The 26,533-nt window shown below is 37.5% G+C and overlaps 1 protein-coding gene across 7 annotated transcripts in view; it reads right to left on the bottom strand.

Moving 5' to 3' along the window:
• The window catches only part of PARD3B (par-3 family cell polarity regulator beta), a 981,548-nt gene that overhangs the window by 411,875 nt on the left and 543,140 nt on the right, over positions 1-26,533 (bottom strand). For all 7 annotated transcript variants that reach the window (XM_049106749.1, XM_049106751.1, XM_049106755.1 and 4 more), the window contains one exon: positions 973-1,158. In XM_049106749.1, the coding sequence (XP_048962706.1) occupies positions 973-1,158 (186 nt within the window). The remainder of the gene's footprint in view (positions 1-972; positions 1,159-26,533) is intronic.

Below are 26,533 nucleotides of genomic sequence, written 5' to 3'. Positions count from 1 at the left end.
GGTCTATTAATCTTACAAATAAGGAAACTGAGGTATATTGAGGCAAGGAACTTGCCCACATCGACAGCAAGTGAGAGTGGTCTGGGTAGGATTCAAACTCAAGTCACTTGGCATGGCATGACATGATGGTGGTGGGAAGGATGGCTGGTAATAAGCACAAACGTTTTCCTCCCTCTCTAATCACTTTGCTGTTTTAATCTGTGTGTGTGTTAATTTAATCCTTAGGACATTTGAATTAGGCATGACCTATTATGTGCACTCCAGAGATGAAGAAAGGAGAGCACTGCAGGTCACGTTCCTCGCCCACATTCCACATGGCTAGCAATGGTGCGCTAGCTGGAGCACACGGGGATGAAGCTGGATTAGAACCCAGGCAATCTAGTTAACCATTACATTATGTTCATAGCAATGATCACACTGCTCACCCCAATGTAAAAAAGGCAGAATCATATTCTCTTTTTTTCCTGGAAATCTATAAGCTCTTCCAAGTTCAAAGGCAAGCATGCATTCCTAGCTCCATGGCTATCTCCAAGTGCATATAATGTGATCAATGACCTTTAATTTATACTACGATCACTCTCAGGCTCCACTGAGCTTCATTCTTGCAAGAGCAATTTCCTTATTTGCTGCCTTCATGTTGACTTGTTTTTAGTTTTGTTTTTCTGAGTGTATTTTTAGGTTCAACTCTGTCAGGTTACAAATCCAGAGGAATCCTAACAGAGTAATAAAAGGAATGGGAGAAAGAATATTAATCATGATGGCTTTAGAGAACAATGTCCAGGAAATAAAACTGACCACAGAGAGTGTGAACACACACAACTGTTGCTCAGATGTGTTCACGCATACCCTTGCTGCATCTGCAGGAGAACCTGGTGGTCTCAGGTCTTCAGACACTTTCTCCACCCAGTCTCCAACCAAACAGCCACATCTCAAGCACCTTCACACTGACATGCAAACATTAGTCCTACTGACCTTAAAAGCAGCACCTCCGTGGATGATGGATTTGATAAAGATTCCCAAGTCTGTTCCAGATTCTCGAGACTTGTTCCCTTTTAAGCTCACACCAAGACCAGCAGAACCTGAGTCATTCAGGGGGATCTCGAATGTGAGTTGCTCGGTTGTTTCCAAGGAGAGTGCATAGCAGTCAGGTTCTCCTTTCTGTTCACGTGCACATGGAAAGGGTGGAGAGAAGAAAGCAGATTAGCGTTTACACCCAGATGGCCAAACACAGATGCAGTTGGCAAGACAGGATGACTGGACCTCTAACAGGCTGGTCTCCTCTTTCTACAAGGGGCTACCACCGTGTCCATGGGTGGTTGAAGAATTCTTGGGAGTCATATTTGCTCATGGTCACCAGAGAGGATCCTTTAGCTAGGTGGAATCATGCCATCCTGTTAATATTTGAAAATTCAGCAGAACAGTCTCAATAACCAAAGAGGCTGGATATTACTTAAGGGATCTTCGATACCAGAAAAGACCTGAGAGATAATGTGATCTTAATGTCTTCATTTTACAGATGAAGAAACAGGGCTTAGTGCAAAAACATGCTAAAATTAGGGGGAAATATTTGGCTTATATAATTGAAAAGAGATGATTTACCATGGAAACAATGTTATTGATCAAGATTGTCAATTGGATACAAGGCACTGAAAAAAAATGTTATCTTATTATTATTTAGGGAAATGTGATTTAACATGAGTATCGTTGAATTAAACTTCGTTTTGTCCAGTTAATGCCTTAGGCTTGCTTCTTCGGTAGTATCACTCACTGGCAATCAGATTTTGAACCTAAATAAAAACGATAAGATACGACAAATATTTGTGTCCTCTTTGCCAAATGACACCTAGCCACAAGCACAGCTGTTCTCAAAAAAATACAGAGTAACAGAGTACGGAAGCAGCAGGCACACTTAGGGTTCAAGTTTCTAGAGAGAGGCATAAGGTTAATCATATTTGGCCCCTGATATTTTCAAATATACAGCAGCGAGAACAGAAAAGTGCTTTCCACATGATAATCTTTCCAGGTGTCCCTTCTGCATCCCTCTCAAGCTAGCAGAAACATGAAACTCAGCCACAGTGTTTAACTGGAAAATTTGAAAATGAGATAGCCCTAGAAACCTTCAACTCACTGTAGGTCGGTAGTTCCTTCCTCTCTGTAATTATGTCTAGAAACTCTCATCTTAGGGTCACTTTGAGGGACTCTTATGTAAAATTGCATATTTTAAAAATTACTGTGAATGCCTGAATGTCAGTCACCAAATAACAACTGTAAAATCAGAAGTAGCAAAGAACCCATAATTAAAACAGGATTAAGAGGCTGATCATAGTCAGACCCACTGACCTAGTATTTTCAACTCCTACCAAAATAGAGAAAACCAGTGTCTACCTTGAAAGAAGTAGTTCCTTCATTTAATTTCATTGTAAATGAAGTTAGCTATAAAATTTTTGACAATAGGTGGTTTTAACGAAATGAAACTTTTTTGCTTGATTTAATAAACCCATTACTAGTTAGTTCTTTTAAGTAACTCATTATATTATTATCTAAGAAACATCCCATTATTTGATTCAAATTAGCTGTCTTTTTTTTTCTGTGGGAATGCCTTAGTTAAATATGAAATGTAAATTGTTAGCCTTCATCTTTGTCTTCCAGAATGTCCTATTTAGAATCCGTAACATTTGATAATCATTTACGTTTCCAGGTCTCTCTGGGGTTTGGTTAATTTTAGTCTAATAAAGTTCCACTGAATTAAAGAACAAATTAAAGAACAGCTGTTCTTCCTAGAAGTTTGTGAACACCATTTTAGAGAAAGACTAGAAGCTTCACTGGCTTTTTTATCTACCAGAGACAAAATGACACAAGGGCAAATTTTGCTTGAGTAATATCTTCAGACCACTTTATTCTGTAATGAAATCCAATTTCTTTGGCAACTATGTTTAATTAAGATTGACAATCACTATTTGTACCAACACCTTTCATTTATTACATGTGTGGTAAAAACAAAATAGAAACGAAGTGATGTTATGGCTATCTTTTCATTTATGTGTATGTGTTATTTTATTTTTTTAAGTTTTTATTTTAATTCCAGTTAATGTACAGTGATATATTAATTTCAAGGGAACAGTGTAGTGATTCAACACTTCCATACAACATCCAGTGCTCATCATAACAAGTGCTCTCCTTAATCCCCGTCATCTATTTCACACATCCCCACACTCACCTCCCCCCGCCCCCGCCCAGTAACCATCAGTTTTTTCTGTATAGTTAAGAGTCTGTTTCTTGGTTTGTCCCTCTCTCTCTCTGTTTCCTTTTCCCTTTGCTCATTTGTTTTCTTAGATTCTATTTATGAGTGAAATCATTTGGCATTTGTCTTTCTCTGACTTATTTCACTTAGCATAATACCCTCTAGCTCCATTTAAGTCATTGCAAATGGCAAGACTTCTTTCTTTTTTGTGCCTAATATTCCATTGTACATATGTACTATATCTTCTTCAACCATTCAGCAGTCGTTGGACATTTGGGCTGTTTCTACGATTTGGCTACTGTAGATAAAGCTGCTATAAACATTTATCCCTTTGAATTAGTATTTTCTAATTCTTTGGGTAAATCCCTAGTAGTATAATTGCTGGATCATAGTGTAGTTCTATTTTTAACTCCATACTATTTTCCAGAGTGGCTGCATCAGTTTGCATTCCTACCAACAGTGCAAGAGGGTTCCTCTTTTAAGTCCCTGATACTTTACAGCCAGAAATAGAAAAACAAAAACAATCTAGTGGCTTACAATGGTTTTAAGTGCTTTACACATATTAATACTCTTCATAACAACTCTATGAAGAATATTATCATGCCCATTTAAAAGATAAGGAGACTGAAATGCACAGAAGGGAAGTACCATGCTTACACTCCATAAGACTTGACAGTGTTGGACCTTTGTGAGGTCCAGGCAGTGTGGTTCCTGTGTCAGACTCTTAACTGCTATGCTATGTCTCAACCTCTGTGAACCACTATGACTTGGTCTAGTCACAAGAAATTCCAAGACCAAGTCCCACAATGATAGTAAGACATCATGCAATTTCACATTCTCTACTCAAATATAGTTATGCTTTATATCTTTCTTATCCTATATCAGGCTCAAGCCATAATTAGTGGATTCTAATAATAGCAAATTATTATTGCTATTCACCCAATGGTGAAGGAAGCCATTATAGTAGTTAACATAGCCATTTCCTCTATTAGAAATAAATGTCTCTTTACCTAATGTACAAAAAAAATCAATATGCTGAATGCCTTCCTCCAATAATCTTGCTTCAACTAGGAACTCTAAAAATTAAGCTCAAATCTTGCCAGACAACATTTTGTAGAAGAGTTGTATTAAGGCCTCCTAAATGCCCCAAATGCAGGACCTTAGGGACAGGATGAGCCCAAAGGCAATGAAACAGCTATGCTTTGGATCCTCCCTTGCTTCCTATCTTTCAGACAAGAGCTCTTTCCACACTGTGCCAGGAGTACTCCTTGCTTTTTCCACTCCAGTTATCCAGAGAGGGGAGAAATCCAGATACAAGGCTGGCATAAGAAAGGAAATCTTGTGAGTTTCATTCCTCTTTTTTTTTTTTTTTTTTTTTTTTATCATTTCTTATTTTTTGCCACTGGAGAGGCCATGTCTCCAGATACAAACTCCATGAGGTTCCTCGAGCCAGGCCCAGGATGGATGCCCACATGCCCGAGCACCCACCCGGGGTCAGCCTATACCCAGAGTGTATTTTTTTTTAAAGATTTATTTATTTATGATAGACACAGATAGAGGGAGATAGAGACAGAGATAGGGGATAGAGAGGCAGAGACACAGGCAGAGGGAGAAGCAGGCTCCATGCCGGGAGCCCGATGCGGGACTTGATCCCGGGACTCCAGGATCGCGCCCTGGGCCAAAGGCAGGCGCCGAACCACTGAGCCACCCAGGGATCCCCTATACTCGGAGTGTATAACTAACACTTTCTCAATCTGATATTTGGGGCCTGATAATTCTTTGTTACGGAGGGCTGTCCTATGTAGTACAGGACAATCAGCAGAATCTTTGGCTACTACCTATTAGATGCCAGTAGTACTTCCTTCCCCAGTTATGGTAATCCCAAATGCCTTCAGACACTGCCAAATGTCTCCTGGGCTCAAAATCACTTCTAGTTGATAACAACTGGCCTGAGTTAACAATTGCCAAGTACAGCCAAGTTTAAGGTAAGTAGGGTCCAGAGAGGTATTTGAGACTGCACTGCTGCCTGCTGGTATGTTCCCAAGTCCCAGAAAGGGGGGCAGTAAAAGTTCCCTTGCAAATGACTAAGTTTCAGGCTCATAGGTTTGTGACTGACCACTTTGTTATTCATGGAACTCTGCACTTAGTTATGTCTCTGGTTATATGGCAGCTAATTTTCTAAAGGCTGAAATATGATCTGTGGGGGATTAACAGAGTAAGAAAAGTGATAAATAATGAATTTATCGGTACATATACAGAATGCTGACTTTTATTAATATAACTCAGAAGAAAAATTTAGCCCATCAAGTGATGTTTGTTGGGTTAGTTATGCTTATATATATATGCTGATTTGTGCTTTATTTATTAAGAATCATTGACTTCTATAAAATAGTATTAACATAAAGACTTCTACTGATGTGAGAATATGACATTAAGCATAATAGTGTATGTGTACAGTACATTTCATTTATATAACACAGACACTATATATACATCCTCAGACACCTCCCCATCTATTACCTACCTACCCCACAACCTCGCCTCATCTATCTGCATATGTGTATATGTCGGCACAGAAAAAAATAAATGTGGTTATCTACTGGCACTGCAGTATGGATTAATTTCCTTCTTTATAATTTTTCTGTATTTCCTAAACATTTGTCCATCATTATAAAAAGATAAATGTTTCTGAAAGAAATTTATGAAGGTTTAAGAACCATCTGCTATATTATTGCACTTCTAAATAGGAAGATGTAAACACATCTCTAGACTAACACACACACACTTTTACACATACACATATTCTATATAATATGTATTACCCTATAGTAGTATGTATAATATATTCTTTAAAACTACACAATATAAAGTGTATATATGTATTCTATATATATATGCATATATATGTGCATGTGTGTGTAGTATATTTATATCTTTCTTAGAGTCGCCAATGACTTTCATGTTACTAAATCCGATGGTCAATGGTCATCTTCTACCTTTCCTGATCTACATGGGCATTAGACCAAATTGATGAAGCTCTGCTTTTTGAAAAACTTCCTTTTCTTGGTCCCAGGACATCACTCACATTTAGTTCACCTCCCACTTCACAGTGAATTGCTTCACTTTGCAATTCCATTTGCTGATTCTTTCCCATCACATCAATCTTTAAATACTAGTGTCCAAGGAATCAAGCATCTGATCTTGTCCCTTCTCCCCATCCTCGTTTTTGCAGTTACTTCACCTAATTTCATGGTTTTAAATATCATTTACGTGCTTATGAGTCCTAAATTTCTATTTCCATCTCTCTCCCCTAAACTAGATTCACATAACTAATTCTGTAATGAACAACTAACCCTATTAGGATTTCTACCTTGAAATTATCAGGTCCAAACAGATCATCCCTTAAACCTGTTCCTCCTGAACAAGTAAATGGCAACTGTATTCTTTCAGACATTCAAGCAAGAGATCTCAATGTCACTGTTGACTTCCTTCTTCTCTCACACTCTATATCCAACCTGTCAGCAACTCCTGTCAGCTCTACTTTTATTTATTTATTTTTTTTTAAATTTTTATTTATTTATGATAGTCACACACAGAGAGAGCGAGAGAGGCAGAGACACAGGCAGAGGGAGAAGCAGGCTCCATACACCGGGAGCCTGACGTGGGATTCGATCCCGGGTCTCCAGGATCGCGCCCTGAGCCAAAGGCAGGCGCTAAACCGCTGCGCCACCCAGGGATCCCTCCTGTCAGCTCTACTTTTAAAACACACCCAGATTCTATCTCTCTAACCATCCAGCCACCACTGCTACTCATCCGACACTCTCTATACTAATGTCTCCTTTCTGCCTGCCTGCTTCCACTTTTTTCCTATTCAGGCTATTTCTCAACACAGCAGTCAGAGCAGTCCCACCAAAACAAATAGTCAAAACCTTCTAGTGACTTCCCACCTCATTCAGAGAAAATGCCAATGTCCTCTATATAAGCTGAGTGTGCCCTGACCCTTCTCTCTGCTCATCTCTCCTACTACTTGTCCTATATCTGCTGCATTGTCTTGCTTCTTTTCTTCAGTATGATCTTCATCCTTCATGCTTTTGCCTCAAGACTTTTGCATCACCCCTTCTCTTTGCTTTGAATGCCCCTCCCCTAGATTCCTACAGCCCTCTTTCCCTCACTTCCTTTATTCTCTGTTCAAATGTCAATTTATTAGTGAGGTCCTCTCTGACCATTCAGTTTCAAATTGCTTTAATGTCCTCTCACTACCATCCTACCCATGTCCACTATCCTGCTTTTTCTCCACAGTATTTATGACATATTGCATATGTGTTTACTTATTTTTTAAGATTTATTTATTTATTTTAGAGAGAGGGGGAGAGTCAAGCAGACTCTGCCATATGGAGCCTCACACAGGGCTTGATCTCATGACCCCGAGATTAGCACCAGAGCCTAAACCAAGAGTTGGACACTTACCTGACTTTGCTACCCAGGCACTCCTGCTTATTTATTTTTAAAAGGGTCTCTTGAATGTAGAAACTTTTATATTATTCTGATTTCTTTTCCATCAATGCATTGCCAGTGCTTAAAACAATGCCAGACTCAAAAATAGGCACTGGGTAATTATTTGTTGAATGAATAAATATATATAGATAGATATAGATGTGTGTATGTCCAATAGTATGTGCTTGTGTATATGTATACATGTGTATCTGTAAATATGTATTTGTGGGATTATATACATATATATGCAAATAAATAAATTTCTGGCATCACATTTGATTCCTACTATACCAGATTTTATTAATTTTAAGGTTTATACAAATTAGCTTTTACATTAAAAATAATTTAAAAAAGCATGAAGTATCACTGTTATAAGAAACCTTAAAAGTAACCTAGTCCAATTTTCCTTTTCACATCATACTTCCTGTTCCTAAGGAGATGTTAACTAAGCTCAGCTTCAGATCAAATCATCAATAAAGACATCGAGATGTGTCATTGCTACAAATTTGTGATGAACATTAAACTGTTCATGGTTTTAAATTTTAGCATGTACCTCAAATCTTAAGTGAATAGTGCAAACAGCAATATTCACGCTACATTTCAACAAGTTTGGGAAGCACTGTGATACAGTATCCAAAGGTATATCATTCATCTTTCTGTTTGCCTATCCATCCAAGCAAAAACATATATATGCACACACACATATAAACAAAAGTTTCATAAGACAGTGTTTAACCAGGGCATAATGCATTTTAGTATTTTCTATGCTATCTTATTTAATTTTTAATTTGGTCACCATCTTCTATATTAATTTCATAATCGAATTAGAGAGGGTGACAAAATATGAGAGACTCCTAACTCTGGGAAACTAACAGGGGATAGTGGAAGGGGAGGTGGGCAGGGGTGGGGGATGGGGTGACTGGGTGACAGGCACTGAGGGGGCACTTGACAGGATGGGTACTGGGTGTCATAGTATATGTTAGCAAATCTTACTCCAATAAAAATATATATATTAAAAATAAATAAATAAATAAATAATAACTTCATAATCCAATACCAAAACATAATTTTTAATTGGGAAAACACTGAAATTATATATATTTACACACACATAAACATTTATATATTTTTTATTAAATAAAAAAATAATGAAGTACAAAGCCGAATGGTGAGTAAAATGTTATCTTCTCTAATTTTTATAGGCCACTTTAATGTTTTAGCCTAAGCACTCCTAGCCTTAACTAATACCTTTAACCTCTTTTATACAAACTTTCTTCAAGTTCTTAAAGCTGCTATTCTGTTATCATCCTAATTAAGTATATTTTCCCTTCTCTATCCCATCCAGTTATATCTTTTCCTATTTTTCCATTCCCTCACTTTGTTCTCTGTAATACTACCCCTATTCCCAAGCACAATGAATAACCCGTTAGAGCTAGAATACAGAAACAAGATAGGTCTATTCTGGCTGAATGACAAGACTCATTCTTTGTAAACCACAGTGATCCAAAAAACTTTTATCAAGCATCTTGTAGATAGATACTCAACACTGTAATATGAAATGGCCAGTCTACATTGAATATAATTGGCAAAAAGTTTATTGAACAATATGGGAGGGCCATTCTGTTCCATTCACAGTATTACCTGGAGAGGAAGAGTAGAATTTAATAGGAAAGAAGAAACAGAGGAATCTACATAGTTGGACCTTGCAGATATACTAAGCCATTTTTATCAAACAAATATCAAAAGTAATTACTTGGTGAGAGAAGAGGAAAGGGAGGTAGAATATGGAAGACTTGCAAGGCATCTACAGTATTTGCTTAAGGGCCATCTCTGTAATCACAAATGTTCTCAGAGTGCAAAGCAATACTTGATTCACGCATGCAGGTAGTAATAATCCAGCCTTCCAAAGCCCAGGGGAATCCAGCAGTCTGCAGGGCCAGTGTTCAATTTCTCAGAAGCCCAGGTCAGACCTGAAAGCATCCATGCTGAACCTTTTATGGCCCTCATTTCATTAAATGCTGTGCTCTTGGCTCAGCATAAGCAAGCTCTGGATGTCTTTGCCTCGCCTCCCAAATGTGTAATTAGTCTGTGTCGTGAGCAGCTTACTTTATGCAAGAGTTATGATTCATATGCAATCATTCTGTCAATTACCAAAGCTCAAACAAGAGGGCTTTAAGGGAAAAAGAAATGAATATATAGAAATATAAATATATGTGTGTGTATATTGAACATATTTTACATATGCGTGTGTTCACACACACATACATTTTATATAAAGCAAAAGTCATACCTGGCAATTCCGCCAGGACATCTTATAATAAGCTTAAGCACTGTTAACTTTTGCCTAGGTAAATTCTAAGAAATTTAAGGTGATAAAACTTTCATTATAGCTAAATAAATTTTCATAAAAATGAAAGGCTAAGATACCTGCAAGACAATTTTCTGAATTTTTAACATTTTCTGAAAAAGTATGTGTAGTTATTATAAGCATGAAAGGGTTTTAGCCAATTGGATTACATAAAATTCAAAATGTGAATATCACCCTCGAGTAGGGATAAGAGGCTCCTTCTAACAGCTGGGAGGCATTCTATTTTAGATTGTACTTTTCAGAGTAAAGACAGCAAGAGATGAGGAGGCACATACAAAGGTAAATGGTGATCCAAGGATGAGCATTTTAATAAATGGTAATGGGCTTTCCCCCCAACTGCTACTAATATATAAATGAAATCAGCAGAACCCTTGGTGATTTATAAGTCAACAGATTATCTTTTAACATCTTTCCTCCTCTGAACAATAGAGACAACTCACAAGAACAAGTCAGAGGTCATACTGCAGATAATTTAAAAATCTTCTAAATTATACTACAGGTTGTTGATAATTAACTCAATCAGTGGGGGAACCTTCTTAAATGTAGGTGTCTTGTGGGTAGCTCGATTATCAATGTATTAGGTAGAGGCCCTTATGTGACTCCTTAAGTAAATATTCATCCACTTTTAAATACTTTATAACCAAAGACCTGAGTGAAGAAAATCCTACAAAATGTTTGTAATTGAGACACTTTTTCATGTTTTTTGATATCCATTCCCTATAAAGGATGAAGAAAGAAACTACTGAACACAAGAGGTGACTTCTGACTGCACTTATCAAAAGACAATTTTCTTTAAGTCAAAGATTAATACCACAAAACAAATGTCAAACATGGCCATTCTTTATTGTCTTCTCAATATAAAAATGCCTTACTTTAGTAGTAAGAGATTAAAACTAACAGAAGTAAGTCAAAGTTAAGACTCGTAGAGCAATCCTTTTCTCCCTCCTACTTATTATATACTTGAAAGAACAGCAAATGCAACAGTTTAGTAACACCAACAATGTTTTTTACTTTTTCTGAAAAACATGGAAGACATGAATATAATATTTTGTGTCATGAAAAGTAGTATAAGTGATTATTTTACCATTCAGACAGCATGGATTTTTTTTTTTTAATTTTAAATAAAACTAGAACCTGCGGGGATGCCTGGGTGACTCAGTGGTTGAGCATCTGCCTTTGGCTCAGGGTGTGATCCTGGGGTCCTGGGATGGAGTCCTGCATCGGGCTCCCCACAAGGAGCCTGCTTCTCCCTCTCCCTATGTCTCTGCCTCTCTCTGGTGCCTCTCACGAATAAATGAATAAAATCCTTAAAACAAAATTAAAAAAATAAAACTAGAACTTGCTTTGTTTATATAGAGAAGCAATAGGTCTTTTTTGTTTTGTGTTTATTCCTTCCTGTTAAAAGTGAATTAGAGAAACCTGATTAAAATGTCTTAAACCTTTTATAGTTAATAATTCAGTGTTTAAAATACAAGAATACACGCTTTTATATGAGTACAAGATTTAAGAACAAACGATATGATTTTAATAATTTAATACTCTGAAAAGGAAGAATGAGTGGGCCCTCATTCTTAGAGGAGCAGACCTATTTGAAAAGCTGGCGTCCTAGGTGAAATACTTCCAGTATCTTTGGTATCTCCAGTACTCTGTATGCCAAACTACCTGCTCTTAGCTGCTTTAAAAGACAACACAACTGTCCAGAACAAAAGCTAAACATAAATAAAAATATGTAGCACCAAATGGAAGTGAGCCTGACAATTATGGTGCCTGTTCTACTCGTCACCTGTCCACTGCTCAGGAAAGGCGGTGGCAACTCTCTGAACTGGAGGTGCCTTCTGATCCCACCTTAGTTCACAAGAGGCTAATGCTTGCTGAGGAGATCTGGACCAATTCCACGCCCAGTTAGAGAGGGTTTCAGGAACTGACTAAGCCAATCAAACTGGTTCCTTCTAAGACTTGGATCCACGTAAAATCTAATACACAGGGTCACCTTCATTTTATGTGAGGAAAAATACCCCTAGCGTTTGTATTATGAACAATTCTAGGGAAAAGGTTTATTTTAGGACTTCTCACTGCTTTTAAAATGTTAGCACATATTCTCTAATTCACTTGAGCATGGAACACACCTTTGCATGAAGCATAGAAGAAAAGTATTCCCTACCATACATTTAAAGACATGTTGCTTTAGAGAACGCGGGGAGGGTCAAGTTAGAAAGGAACGGAGCAGAGAACAGAGATGGCTCAGCGGTTGAGCACCTGCCTTGGGCCCAGGTGGTGATCCTGGAGTCCGGGGATCAAGTCCCACATCGGGCTCCCTGCATGGAGCCTGCTTCTCCCTCTGCCTGTGTCTCTGCCTCTTACTCTGTGACTCTCATGAATAAATAAAGAAATAAAATCTTTAGAGAGAAGAGAGAAATCATGTAGGTTGTAAAAACGTCCTAGAGATATCACACAACCTCATGGTTAAGCTTTCTGGTTCTATTACTTCTGCGTCATGCTTTTGTGTACCTGTCATATGTCACAATTAGCACCATCAATAACAAAGTATCATAGAAGAAAAGTACACTCATGCCAGGCTTCCAAAGGTATAGAACAGCAAGTACATTCTGGAGCCCTTATTCCATAAAGGGGAAAAAATGACATTTAGTTTCCTTATGAGCAATTATTTTTAGTTTTAGTTTTTAGTTTTGGATTGGGAGATTTCTACAGATGGTCCAAAGACAATGGATTACAGTTATTTTCACTAGAATCTAAGGAAGTCATGGAATAAGATCTCAAGCCACTAGAGTAAAAGTATAACAATGTTCTAACACCCATCATTCTGAGTATGTGTGTCATTATTTAGGGCATAATGATTCTTCTAGTAAAGATAATACAGCTTTCTTCCCAACTCAAGAATTCTAGAGGCAGAGATTATGTCTCTGACACCCTCATTTTCTCTAGAAGACTCAATAAATATTCTTTCGCTTTGAGGCACAGAACTCTGAAGTACAGTCATGTTTATTAAATTATGATACAATGTAGTAATAGTACTACCACAGCCTCAAGAAAGTGGTATTTTTGTGGGGGCTGGAGGAAGCTGTAATTTTTTTGTTGATGAAGGCTTTAAAAAAAAGATATGATGAAAATACAGCCATTTTAACCCTATCCTTTATCTGACGTTTGAGTTGTACTTAATGAGACTCCAGCTGGAAACCAATCCCCTTTAGAACACTATCAATGATAAATAATCCTAAATTCCAAATAGAGACTGAGAAATCTCAGCGGGTAGCAACCATTTTAAATTCACAGTACATGTTTACTATTGTAATGAGAATGTTCTTACCATATATATAATATGCCCTTTATGTATGTAGATGAAGATATATAATTTGCATTTTATCTTAATTAAATCAATTACTCCATTAAAATTAATTTTCAGATAAAACTGACTTTAAAATAAGAAGTCATTTACGTTCCGTGGAGTATGAAAAATCCATCAAAATTAAAATGTGGATATATCCTCCCTATTCCCACTACTACAAGCACGCTGGGGAGAAAGGAAACCTGCCTCGAGTTAATTAATGGGGAAAAGTGTAGCAGTCAGTTGCTGTCACAAAAATGTTGCATAACAAACCATGCTCAAACAGGGATATGAACAATAAGGCATTTATTTCTGGCTCACATATCTACAGGTGGACTGGGGTTTGCATGATCTAGGTTGGACTCAAGTAGGTTTGCCTTCAAAGTGTGGGGCAGGTACATGTCTGCTTCATGTATCCAGCACCTTCCTTAGACCACTGGATATCTGAAACATTTTTCTCACATGCTGAAAGACAGGAATTCAAATGTGAAAGTATCTTTAACGCCTTGGTTCAGGTGGCTCAGTGGTTGAGCATCTGCCTTGGGCCCAGGTCGTGATCCTGGAATCCCGGGATCAAGTCCCACATGGGGCTCCCTGCATGGAGCCTGCTTCTCCCTCTGCCTGTGTCTCTGCCTCTTACCCTGCATCTCTCATGAATAAATAAATAAAATCTTTGTTAAAAAAAAGCCTTGGCTCACAAAACATCCATTAACATCTAACTGGCCAATGAATTCACATGGCCAAGTCCACAGGTTATGGGTGAAAAAGAACTATCCACCACATTCACACAATGTGACTATGACAAGAGGATGCTACTATTTGGAAGTGAATTGAGACCAATAATCCCATCCTCCAATGGAGTGATATAGATATAAATATACATACAGATATATAGATATATGAAACATATATATTATATATGGGGATAAAATACATATATATGTGTAGATAGATAGGAGATACCAAGGGTTAATGATATATCATAGGGTTTATATTTCTTTTAATCTTATCTTTCCTTTGGTATTACATCTGCTATTGACACATATATCCTTCTGTTATCATCTGCTGGTGTCCCTCCAAATTCATGTGTTGAAATCTTAATCCCTAGGGTGATAATATTTAGAGGTGTGGGTGTCATGAGGGTGGAACCCTCATGAATGGGATTAATGGCTTTATAAAGAGCTCCCTAGTCACTTCCTTCATATAAGGATACAACGAGAAGTCTGTGATCCAGAAGACAGCCTTTACCTGATCATGCTGGCACCCTGGTCTTGGGGTTTCAGCCTCTAGAACTGTGAGAAATAAATTTCCCTTGTTTATAAGCCACCTGACCTGTGATATGATGATAGCAGCCCCAATGAACTAAGACACCATCCTACAGTCTGCACTTCAGAGTGGCTTCTGTGTCTGTGCTATTTCCCCAAGGCAGAGGAAGTAGGTAGCCTAGATCTGGGAAGATTCCTTCCTCTGCATCCCTGCATTGTTTCTGCCAGGTTCTTACAAGGGACTGCTCAGGTGGCTCGAGTCCTAAACAAATGCCTTAGGCTACTGAATATTGTCTTCACTTTACATTATTCTTTTTCAGTATTCATCTTCCAAATGATCCTCTCCCCTGCTGTTTTTATATATATGTGAAAGCGGGACAAGGGTAAGGGAGCAATTTCTATGGCTTTAATTCCTGTAAAATCAGTGTGTAATTACAAGAAGTGGAAAAGTTCAGCACACTTCCAATCAGTATTTCTCTAGATCTAGGTTGAGCAGGACTTCTCTCTTCCCTGAACTAATGGATCTTCATTTTCCAACAAAGTCAAGTATGCATCAAAGATGAAACAAGGACCATCTCACTTCAGTTCATGCCTAAGGATTTTTTTTAATTAATCCATCACAGCTCCATTTTCACTTGCTGACACATGAAAAAGGGAGACTCATCTAAGTACCGTGAGTGAATGAATCTTTTTAGTCAAGCATTTTTCTGATAGTACAGAACTACAATTTTTATGATGAAATCAAGCATAAGGAAAAAAAATCTTTATTTTACATGTATGTGTATATATAGCAAATGCAGAAATTATTTTCCCTCAAAAGAAATTTAACAGTAAAGGTATAACGGAATAAAAGACTCTTTTACTTAATATCTCCAAACACTCTGACTCTGTGTCTCAGCATATAAGCCTCCTGTTCCTTCCCTGATTTTATCAGTGAGAAAACAATTTGCCCTCCTCTGAACTCCATTTTACTTTCTTTTTCTCATTCTTATGATTCACATCACCTTTTCTATTCTTATGATTATTTCCTGGACTGTCTGTCTTAACTCGTCTTTATCATTGTGATCTCATCAAAGGCAGGGATTATGTTTAATTCAACTGTGAACCCAGTTTAGCATCTGGTTCAATGCATACATATAAAAAAAAAACTGTTAATAGGATGACTTCACAAGTTATTTTGTTAATACTTCTCTGCCACAGTGCCCTTTCTGAAACAATGGCATTAAAAGGCCAAAATCTAAAAAAAAGTGATAGCCATGTCTTGCATCTTATCTATAAAATCCTATTTTTAACATTTCTAGCCTAAAGTTTCCAGCATGTTTGTTGGATAGAACTAAAACTAATTAATTAACTGTCACAAGGGGCTTCTCTTATTTGGATGGGTTTCTCTCTACCTAAAACTCATTCTTTTCCTCTCCTCCCACTTTGACACCTTCTGGTTGACTCCTACTTACCCATCAAAGCACATCTCCATTGTTACCTGCTCTTTACAGCTGGGCCCTCATCTGGTCTCTGTAGCACTCTACACAAAATAATCACATTATGTTACATTTATTTGTTAGTATATGAATCTTCAAGGACCTCAAGGACAACAAGGGCCATTCCACTTCTATTTCTACCACTAACACCTTATTCCAGTACATGCCTGGCAACAAGTGCATGGTAAATACACTGCTGGTAAGCGTTGGATCAGTTAGTTCTTCCACTGTAGTTCAATATGGGCCACAGTTCCTTAATATTAAGAAATATTTTTAAAACTGCTAATTAGGTTCCAATACTTAGGACCACTATCATCCTGACCACCATCATCAAGTGGAATTTTGGAATATCAGGTAGTGGATTTGGGATGTATACAGCAACAAATTCTGCTTCCTCATTTACTACAATGCTAAGCTTAATCACGACCTGTTGGCACAGTAATGCCTATGAAGGGCTGAGCTATGCAAGAAAATAGCTCACAAATGTTTCTAAGAACTCACATTTATTTTGGCTCATCTGATCACCATATCCGCTCTTGAGTTTTGATATGGGGTGGAGTAAATCTGTCATTCACCCTACTTTATTATGACAGCTGGTACTATTTGGCAACTACTCTGTTCAAATTAACCCTAAAGAAGCATTTTTTTTCCACATCTTAAACAAAGATTGTGTCTTTATCAACTCCTAAACAATCGGTGAGAAGTTTAAATTCACTTACTGAGTGACTTCACTTTCCTAAATAAAACTGAGAAGCAAATAAACTAAAAGTTGCTTTGACAGTTTTTGTTTGTTTTACTAAATCAGGCAGCATTTTCTACAAACACCAAATCAAACGCTCTCAATATATTTGGTATCTCCCTGCCTTTGCCTTTCGAAACCATTCCATATTAGGCATGGGTAATCCAGAATATTTTTTATATGCTATTTGACCTGAAAGAAGAATCAAAGTCATAATTCAAATATGTTAATGGCTGGTAGAAGAGCCACCTGACCAATTATTTTCTTGTTAAGACAGTCCTTGATCCTAGACTTTGTCTCTGTCAACGTAGGGTTCATCCCATTATTTTAGCCACATCAAAAGTAGGGCATTGGCTAAACAAACATGCGTGATTTATAAAGGCAGCCATATTTTAGTGATATAGAGCAAGCTGTCTAGTGTTTAATGGGTACCGTATGTTCAGATGCTTCTTCAACTTCTTTTTTCTGTTATGCTGGAAGATGAAAACCCAACATTCTAAAAACCAAACTAAGAAATATAAATAATAAAAAATTAGAATTATGAATAAATGCAATTTATTTACTAATATGCTATAACAATAGAATAGCTATGTATCAATTTTAACCCTTATTCAGACTATCAGTACCTTGTGAACTGCCTCAATCGCTTACTTGTAACAAAAATATCTGTATTAGCAGAAAATTCAGCTGTGACTGCCTAAAAAATATTAATGGTGTTCTAAGAACATTGTATATGAACAAAAAGTCACTTTTCCCTCCTAGCTCTCTATTATAATAATCCCCCACCTTCTCTAAAGAGAAGATTTGGGAACTTAAATAAATGGAATGGTCTTCCTTCTACTTTCTTCGCTCTCTGGTCTGAGGTAATTAATGTCTACTCAATACCATGCTCAATCATGTTTCCCCTGGGACAACACTTTCAATTAAACCTTTTATTTTATCCAGGAACGCCTGGTCTCATTGACCACTGTACTTTTTATCTGTGGATTTATGATAATCTAATGCACATCTCCTCACAGGCAGAGTGGCCTTACGAGTCCTTATTGTTCTGATGCCAGAAGAGAAGTGAAAAACAAAATTAGCTCCTGTGGAAGCCAGGAAGGAAACCACATTTGTTTAACACAGCAAGAGGCCTTTCACTACCTGCCCACTGGCCTTGACCATCACACTGCCCTGGCCTCTCAATGTGCTGGCTGCCCTTGCGTGGCTGCTTCAGTCTGATAAGACATGCCAACTCCCTTGAGAGCTATTGGGAGCCGAGGGGTGAGAGGCAACGCAATTCTTGGGTTACATTTTCAAAGGGCTGTGAAGGAAGTAAGACGTTTACGTGCTATTGCTATTCTTTTCTGTAAGAAACCCTACAGGTTAAAGAGGAACCTCTGAACTACTATCTGACAGCAAAGGCTGGGCTTTTAGAAAAGTAAGCCACTAGGCTTGTTTGTAGCTATTTGCCTTTCCAGCTAGGACCCACATGATTTGGTTTCTATTTCAGAGGTACACAAATTATAGTGACATGTTATTAACTTAACCAGCATGAGAAATTACATATATATATATATTTTACAGTGGTACTCAGTTATGCAGCTGAAGACAAGGCTCGATCTAGTATACTTCTATCTCTTCATGATACAGGGGATAAGTCACTGTTATGTATATCCTCAAATGCAAGTTCAGCAGCCTTCATCTTTAATTTCCTTGCATGCCTACATAGCACATAAAATTATCAAGTTAATAATTGCATTAATATTTATTTATATAATTTATTTACAACCTGTCTAGTACCAAAGAGGAATTGAGGTAGCTCGCATTAATAATTACATTGAAAATATCTGCCAAGTTTTCAACAAGTTGCTAGTGTTGACACAGTCCTATTTTTCAAATTGAAGAATTCAGATCCCAGAGAGCTTTTTCCTGCATTAAGGATGGCCAAAACCTTAATGAACAGTGTTTGTAATTCATTCACTTTTCTTTATGTGTAATGGAAATAAGCTTTAAATAAACTATGGCTGTAGGTACAGATGAGACAATTTCTACTTAAAAAGCAGGTTACATTTTTTTGTTTGTATTTAGGTTTTTAAATTTGTATTTAATTTTGTTTGTAAACTTCCTTCTTCTTACAACCTGAATTTTTCCGTTCTGTCAAAAGGAATACTGATAAACTGTGGCTTGGTTGGAATTAGCCAACAGGGTTTTTATTCATTCCACAGTATCTCCAAAGCGTGACACTATGTAATAATTTACATTCTATTGGATGGACTATATTTAAGAATATCTTAAGGGAAAATGCACCAAAACTTCTAGTTTTGGAAAAAAGGAACACATTTCCTTCCAAGCTAACTATAGGAGAGTGAAGTCTCTTACAGTACCCACAGCTGTGGTAGCATCAGAAGACTGGAGGGAGGGCTACATCTGTGTGTATTAACAACTATAACAACATGAACCACAATGGCAAAAGGTCGAAAAGGTGGCCATGAGGGAGATCTCTGCTGGCAATATGTTGTTCTACATTTACTTAAGAGAAGTCACTCTTTAGGTCAAATGCTCCCAAGGCCTTCTGAATTGCAGAACAGACAAATGCTCAGAGGCACAATCCCGTGGCCCATTCATATATAGAGAGATCATTCATAATTCAGGTGCTGTCTATATTGAGCATCATGCCAAAATTTGATGCACAGAAATTCAGAGAAGAGTATTTTGTGGTAGGAAGAGGTCTATGAGACTAAGTATAAGTAACTCAATCTCCTTGTCTTGTAGATAAGGAAACTCTTCTCTGTTTATTGTCAACTTTTTTTATCTTGAAAATTTTATTATTTATTAGTTTATCACTGTCTCCATAATCCAATTCTTATTCCCAAATCCCCAATCCAGGGTGTGAGTGTCTGCTGTAGAAAGGTAAATCTACATGGGATGGGAAGAAAAGTAACAAGAATAGGGACAGGAGTTTATGTTTAGCAAGAGCATCATGACTAAAAATTGTTGCTGAACGACAAAGTAGGGAAAGGGGCCTATCTTCTCTCCTTTTGCTTCTCTCACACTATATTTGCATCAAAAAAGAACTCAAGAAAGTCTTTGTGAATGAAATTAATAAAGATAAGACCCAAGAAGTTAAATGACTTTTCTAAACTTGAACATGTAGAGCAGCAGTCCTGGGCCCTTCCATAATATGAATCTCACATTCTTGGGCCACATTCATTCTGCTATAGAACAGAGTTCTCTTCAGCTTTCCTAACCTAAGGCGAGAGGTTGTGACAATATTGGCCCCGGGGAGCTATGCCTCCTTGAAAGGTGACTTTGCTGCTCTTTCCAGCCAATCATGGCATCCATCCACCAATCCACTCAATCCTAATGGGCTTTGTGACTTGCTTTGACAAAGAGAATGAGGCAGAAGTGACACTGTGCAACTTGCAAGGCTAGGCCTAAAGAGCCCCTGCATCTTGTTTTTGTTGTTCCAAGAATGACTTCTAAGGAAGCTGGACCAGCTTTCTAGAGGATGAGAAGACTCATTAACTAGAACCAAGGTGCCCCACCCAACAGCCAGAACCAACTGGCAACCATGTAAAGGAGACCATCTGGAACCTTCCTGCCTAGCAGATGCTCCAGTTGGCTGCAGGAATAAACCCAAACACAGAACTTATAAACAGAGAACTTAAGAATACAGACTTTACAAAAGAGGGCCTAAGATAGATCTTAAATTTGATGGATTTCAATATTATCCCTGGAAATAGTCTTGTTATAGACACACAAATTTTGCTCACGTGATAACATAAGTAGCCAACAATTTTATTACTATGACCAAAATGTTCCTTTCTTCTGCTCCTCCCTTTTCCTCAGTTTTCCTTCCTGCCTTTGGCTCATGCTTCTCTGCATCCCTGAACTTCCTACTTTGCTTGCGTCTTTGACTCTATCCATGGCCAAAAAGAATACCATCTCAAAAATGAAATTTTTCAGAATTTTAAAGTCCTTATTGATTTCTTCCTTTTATATAACTTCTGGTTCACTCTTAACCTCTTTGCTTATTCCTTACATTTGTGCCACTACAAAAAAATGTGTCTAACTATACCCCTCTGATTAAACTTCCCTACAGATGATAGGTAGCATGCTATACTCTTTTTTCTCTAATGACACTCAGGATTGTCTTAGAAATTCTTGGAGTTCAGATCCTCAGTTGATCATTTCTTAGTACATTTTAGAACACACAGTGTGTGGGCACAGCATCTAGCACCAAAAATGTTTGATAAATATTTGATCAGCTAACCTGGGAATAATAGGCATTTAGTCGAACAACTGGGTCCCTTTTTTTTTTTTTTTTTCAACTGAGTCCTTTTATCATCTGCATGGACCCAGAAATAAAGGGAAGTAGAGGGCAGACAATTCTCCTGAATGCAAATCTCTCTAGAGTGCCAAAGAAAGAAACACTTGGTCTCAAGGAGATGGAATATAAGCAAGTAACTGGTAAGATATGTTGCTTGGGTGTTTTTGTGTTTTGCCATTTTGAGGTTTTTGTTTTGTTTAGTTTTTGTTTGTTTCTGTGTGTTCTTCCCCTCCAGTGGGAAGTCAAGTGTCTACAGATGAAATATGTAGCTTCTAGGAAGGAGAGGAGGGAGAAAGTAAGCACTTTCAAGTTAATTTGAAAGTCTGTAACTCCCTTGCAGGGTGCTAAGGCCAAGAGTTCCATAAAATGGACTCCAATATTGACGAATAATGACTATCAAGCGGAAATTTGCTGTTCTTAAGGATATTTTTCTCTATTCTCCTACCTTTAGTTACCTCCATCTTCATCACCACCTGGCATTTTAATGTAATTTAATGTAATGTACCATTATCTTCCTCTTCATCACCACCTGGCATCTTAACGTAGAAATGTAATGCAGAAATAAATATATTCTGTAATAGATACTGCACTGAGTATTATTTACTTCCAGAAAGGCAGGATGATAGGTCAGAAGAAAGAAGAGAGGAAGGAAAAGGACAGAATGAGGAAATGTAAGAAAACTGAAACATTTCAAGCTGTTAAACAATCCTTCCTTTGGTCCTAAGCCTTTAAGAAATGCAAAGAATTAATTACGGAAAGACTAGGTGATAAAAGTCCTTCACATAACTCAATAAGTGGCCAGGAAACATAATTGAACTCGTTTATAATTGAATATCCTGCCATCAGGGCAGATTTAAAGAAGGGTAAACTTAAAGAGACATAACAATATTAAATGTTCTTTTGTCTTTTTAACATTTGTGATTAAACATTCTTTTTAAAGGGAGAACTAGGATGGTGGTGGGGCCTCATTTAGGCAGCAACAGGAGCTGAAATACCATGTGATTTGTACTTGGGCATCTTAATTTAAATAATTATAATATCTTAAAGGAAAATGCATCTTAACTCCTTCAACATTTTATTATATCTGACAAGTTCAGTACAAGGGCACCTATCTATTCGTGCATTCTGCGTCATATGTTCTGCACACTCATTAAAAATAATGAGAACATATTTAAAAGTCATTGCCCAGAGAATCTTTGGGGACGGGGCATAGGAAGAGGTAAGTGGCAACAGATTGTGATCTAAGTGTCTATCTCTGTTTTATCAGCCCTTAGGAGGAAAGGGAAAAAAAAAAAAAAAGAAGTAGCAATCTTCAGCTGATATTCTTTAATGATAAAGATCACACATTTTCCTGAAAAACAGGCAGATGAAACATGTTCAAACCTCTAAATACACTTTCAAAATGAAATGGACTGTAGTGGCGGTTTCACAAGTACGGTATTTACTTTATTAACAGCTGGAGAGTCAACCACGATCAATTAAGGATATAACTTTTTTCTCTTAATCTTTAAATATCCTTTACAAAATGAATGCATTTCCTTATCTTACACCAAATGTACCTTAACAAACGCACTGATCACAGGCAGAGAGGTAATTAAGCAAATCAAGGTCATCCCCCAAGTTATGTAGCCACCTCCTCATCCAGCTGCTCCATATCAACAGCTGGCATGAATTATTGGAAACATTTGGCTAACTGGATAATAAGAAGGATATAATCTGTGGTTGGTTACAATATTACTTTTTCTGAGCTGTTTAAACATGTATGTTTAGAAAATTCTTCTTTTTAATCTAACCTCCAGAAGCCTAATCATGGTCACAGTGGCCACTAATAAGACATACGTCTTGTGGCATGAGAGTGCAGCCGGATCTCATGGCCCTTCATCCTTAACACTGCAGGAAAATGTAATTAGGCCCCAGTTCTCTGAAATGTCACGAGAGCTCCTTTTCAGCAGAGAACACTTCTTCTTCCACTACCTTCCAGTCTCCAACAAAACCAGTCTTGTGATAAAAGTCATTAAGTATTTTCATTCTGACACCTGGAAGCCATACAACCAGGCAAAATGGCCAGCACTTCCTCCATCTGTTTTAATAATGCTGAACCAGAGCATTTATCATCATCTATTTTATCAAGACTAGATTTTGCTGACAAGGGTTCAGTACAATTCTTTCAGGTATAAGTACTTCCCAGGGAGTAGCACATGATGGCTAATCCCTCAGCCATGTGGGTTATTGAACGCATTCAAAAACTTGGCAAAGATTAAGGACCTAGTCACTTGGTACACAGCACAACTGAAGGAAGGTGTGATGCTCAATTTGGTGAGGTAGAAATCTAAAAAAAAAAAAAAAATTCAGATTTTGACAATGTAAATTTTGGTAAGGAGCAATGTCTCTGTGCCTCATTTTCATGATTTTTAAGACAGATAGTAATAGCTAAACATAGTTACTTTGAGACAGTAAATGAGGATCACATTCTCAGGAGCTCTGAAATCTTTGCCATGAGTCCGACCATAGCAGTATGGGGGAGTGTAGAACATGGTCCATGTAAGGGGCCAAAGGAGCATATCTCACCCTATAGCATCCCCTCTTGGAGACAGAGAGGAAGGGAGAAGGGACAGAGGTGTAACTGCAAACAAATATCAACCCAATCTTCTAAACTGCCCTAGAAGCACTTCTCTTTGGTATGTGTTTAAATCTACAAGTTACAAGGTGGCACACAACAAATTTTGAGCACAATCAAATTGAGTGTGGAAATTTAAAAGCACAATCGAGTCGGGCCTGAAAAAGTCAAGTACAATTGAGTTTGCCTAAATGAATCAGGTGTAATTGAGTTGAGTAACCGGATTGTGCTCAGCACTGGCCCTTTGCCAAAATGAGAGGCACATGACCAAAGAGATGCAACTCAATTGGTCTCAAATTTTCACAGGGTATTTTTCCCAGAGCAAAAAATTGTTTGCAGAACAGAAAGAAAAAGTTGAAAATTTGGTTATTGGAACTAGTCAGTTACAGTCACTAAGTTATGCTATAGGCCTTTGTGTCCTTTATAACAAAACCACTATTCCAACACTTCTCAAACTTGAGTAAGCACCAGAACCATCTGGAGGGCTTGTCAAAATACATCTTTAGCTGAGATCCTAGAGTTTCTGATTCCTCAGGTCTGAAAGGAGCCCTAGAATTCACAGGTGTGACAAATTCCGAGGTAATGGTATCCTGTTGATCTGAGACCACACTTTGAGAACCTCACTGAGTTCTCAAACTGAGAACCTCAACTGAGATTAAAGCACTTAAAGAATACTTTAAAATACTTTTAACATTTAAAAGAAATCTAGTATTTTAAAATATTAGGCAATGATACTTATTGTTTGTGTACAGTATACATCTTTACAAGTAAACTACAACTAGATTATGCAAATGTATTCATGATAATTTAAACTACTTAAATCAACATTTATCGTCTGGATTTTTTTTTTTTTTTTTTTTTTTAAGGTTGGGAGAGGCAGAAGAAGAGGGAGAGACTCTTAAGCAGGCTCCACATACAGAGTGTGAGTCCACTGGGGGGCTGGATCTCCTAAGCTTGCAATCATGACCTGAGCTGAAATCAAGACTCAGATGCTTAACCCAGGCATCCCTCATTTACATTGTCTTAACACTATCCCTATCCTGTCCTGTGTAGCTATAACCAAAGATTGCTAATGCTTTGAAATTTAAGGAAATCTCTGCATATTATTTTTATTGGCTTAAAATAATTGTATCAGGAAGGATAATGCATTAGATACAGATTAGACATAGAGTAGGAAGGAACCACAGTGCCTTTAGCAATACCTTTTCCAGCCTTCTAATGTCATCTGCTTTAATAATGTGTAGCTTTCATTTATTCAGTCAGCAGATATTTTCTGAGCATATAGTATGTACCCAGGCACAGGAAATAACAACAGAAGATAACATTATTTGACACTCACCATGTATTAGCATCTATGCTCAGCTAATTCTCACAAGAACCCTACAAGATAGGTGCTATTATTATCCTCATTTGACAAATGAGGTAACTGAGACACAGAGGTTGAGTAAGATTGCAAAGCAGGGATTCCCACTCTACATTCTGTACCCTAAGTACTTTACACACATCTCCAATGCTGACACTCTCTTAGGTAAACAATACCCTGATCCCTGAGTTAGGGGTGATGCTGGGCTCAGGTAAGTAACTTAATCAAGACCATTCAGCCAATCAGTGGTAGAGGCAGGATTCAACCCAGCTCTGACTGATCCCAGATCCCAGGCTCCTAATGATTACATTATAGCCAAATACAATAAGCTCTTAGCAAGTATCTGAACATCTTTTCACCTCTTCTAGTTTATTCCAAACAATACACTTTCTCACATTAGCTCTTGCCAGTAAGCTGATAAGTTGGGCTGCCTACTATCCTCCTGATGTATTTTATGTTTTCTAATCTCAGAGTATTTGAAGATGCTGTTTTCCTCCCCTCTGTAGCTCTGCATTTTAAAACCCTACTCAATTAAGACCTTTCTCAAATACTGTGATGTTTTTAAAGGTTTCCTTGGTCCCATAACTTTGCATCCCCATAACACTTCAGTGAATAATCTGATCAACTCATAACTCTTCTTTATAGGGCTAGAAGCTCCTTGAGGACACAAACACATCTTATTCATCTCTGGAGTTCATGTTGCAGAACCTTGGCTAGGATTAGATGAATACTGCTTGAATGGAATTGCACTAAGCTGGGAAAAAATATTGTAGAGAGAAGCAGAAACGGAGACTATATTTTAGCAAGGACTCCATCTTAAGTCACAAGACCTGTGTTCTTTGGAGAATCCATAAAATATGGCTGCGTTTTGATTTCTGCATAATTATTTAAATTCCAAAACACAACTCCTGCACTTTGGTTTAGGTAGACAAATCATTCTGAAATCATCCTTCAATTTCTGCTACTTATCCACAAATAGCTGCTATAATATTCATTCTTCCTTAAGTACCTTGGTTAATTAAGCATGGAATCATTTGAATCTAATAGCCAAAGGGAATAAAATAATATATCAGTTAAATGAGGTTCATCTAAGATTTCAAACGAAAAATCTTTCATGATTTATGATATTAAATAATTTGACATCTGAAGGTATGAATTTTTCACTTCATAAGAAGATAAACAGTAAAGGAGTGGGAGCCACGTGTCACTGCAAAGGCAGCCACAGGGATCAGTAAATATGGCAGCGCTGGACCACACTAAACTCAGCAGCTGTTTGGGGAGTGTCCACATACAGGTGCATGTGTATTATTTTT

Source organism: Canis lupus, chromosome 37 (genome assembly GCF_003254725.2).
Source record: "Canis lupus dingo isolate Sandy chromosome 37, ASM325472v2, whole genome shotgun sequence".
NCBI classification, from domain to species: domain Eukaryota; kingdom Metazoa; phylum Chordata; class Mammalia; order Carnivora; family Canidae; genus Canis; species Canis lupus.
This window is presented reverse-complemented; position numbering and strand designations above follow the sequence as displayed.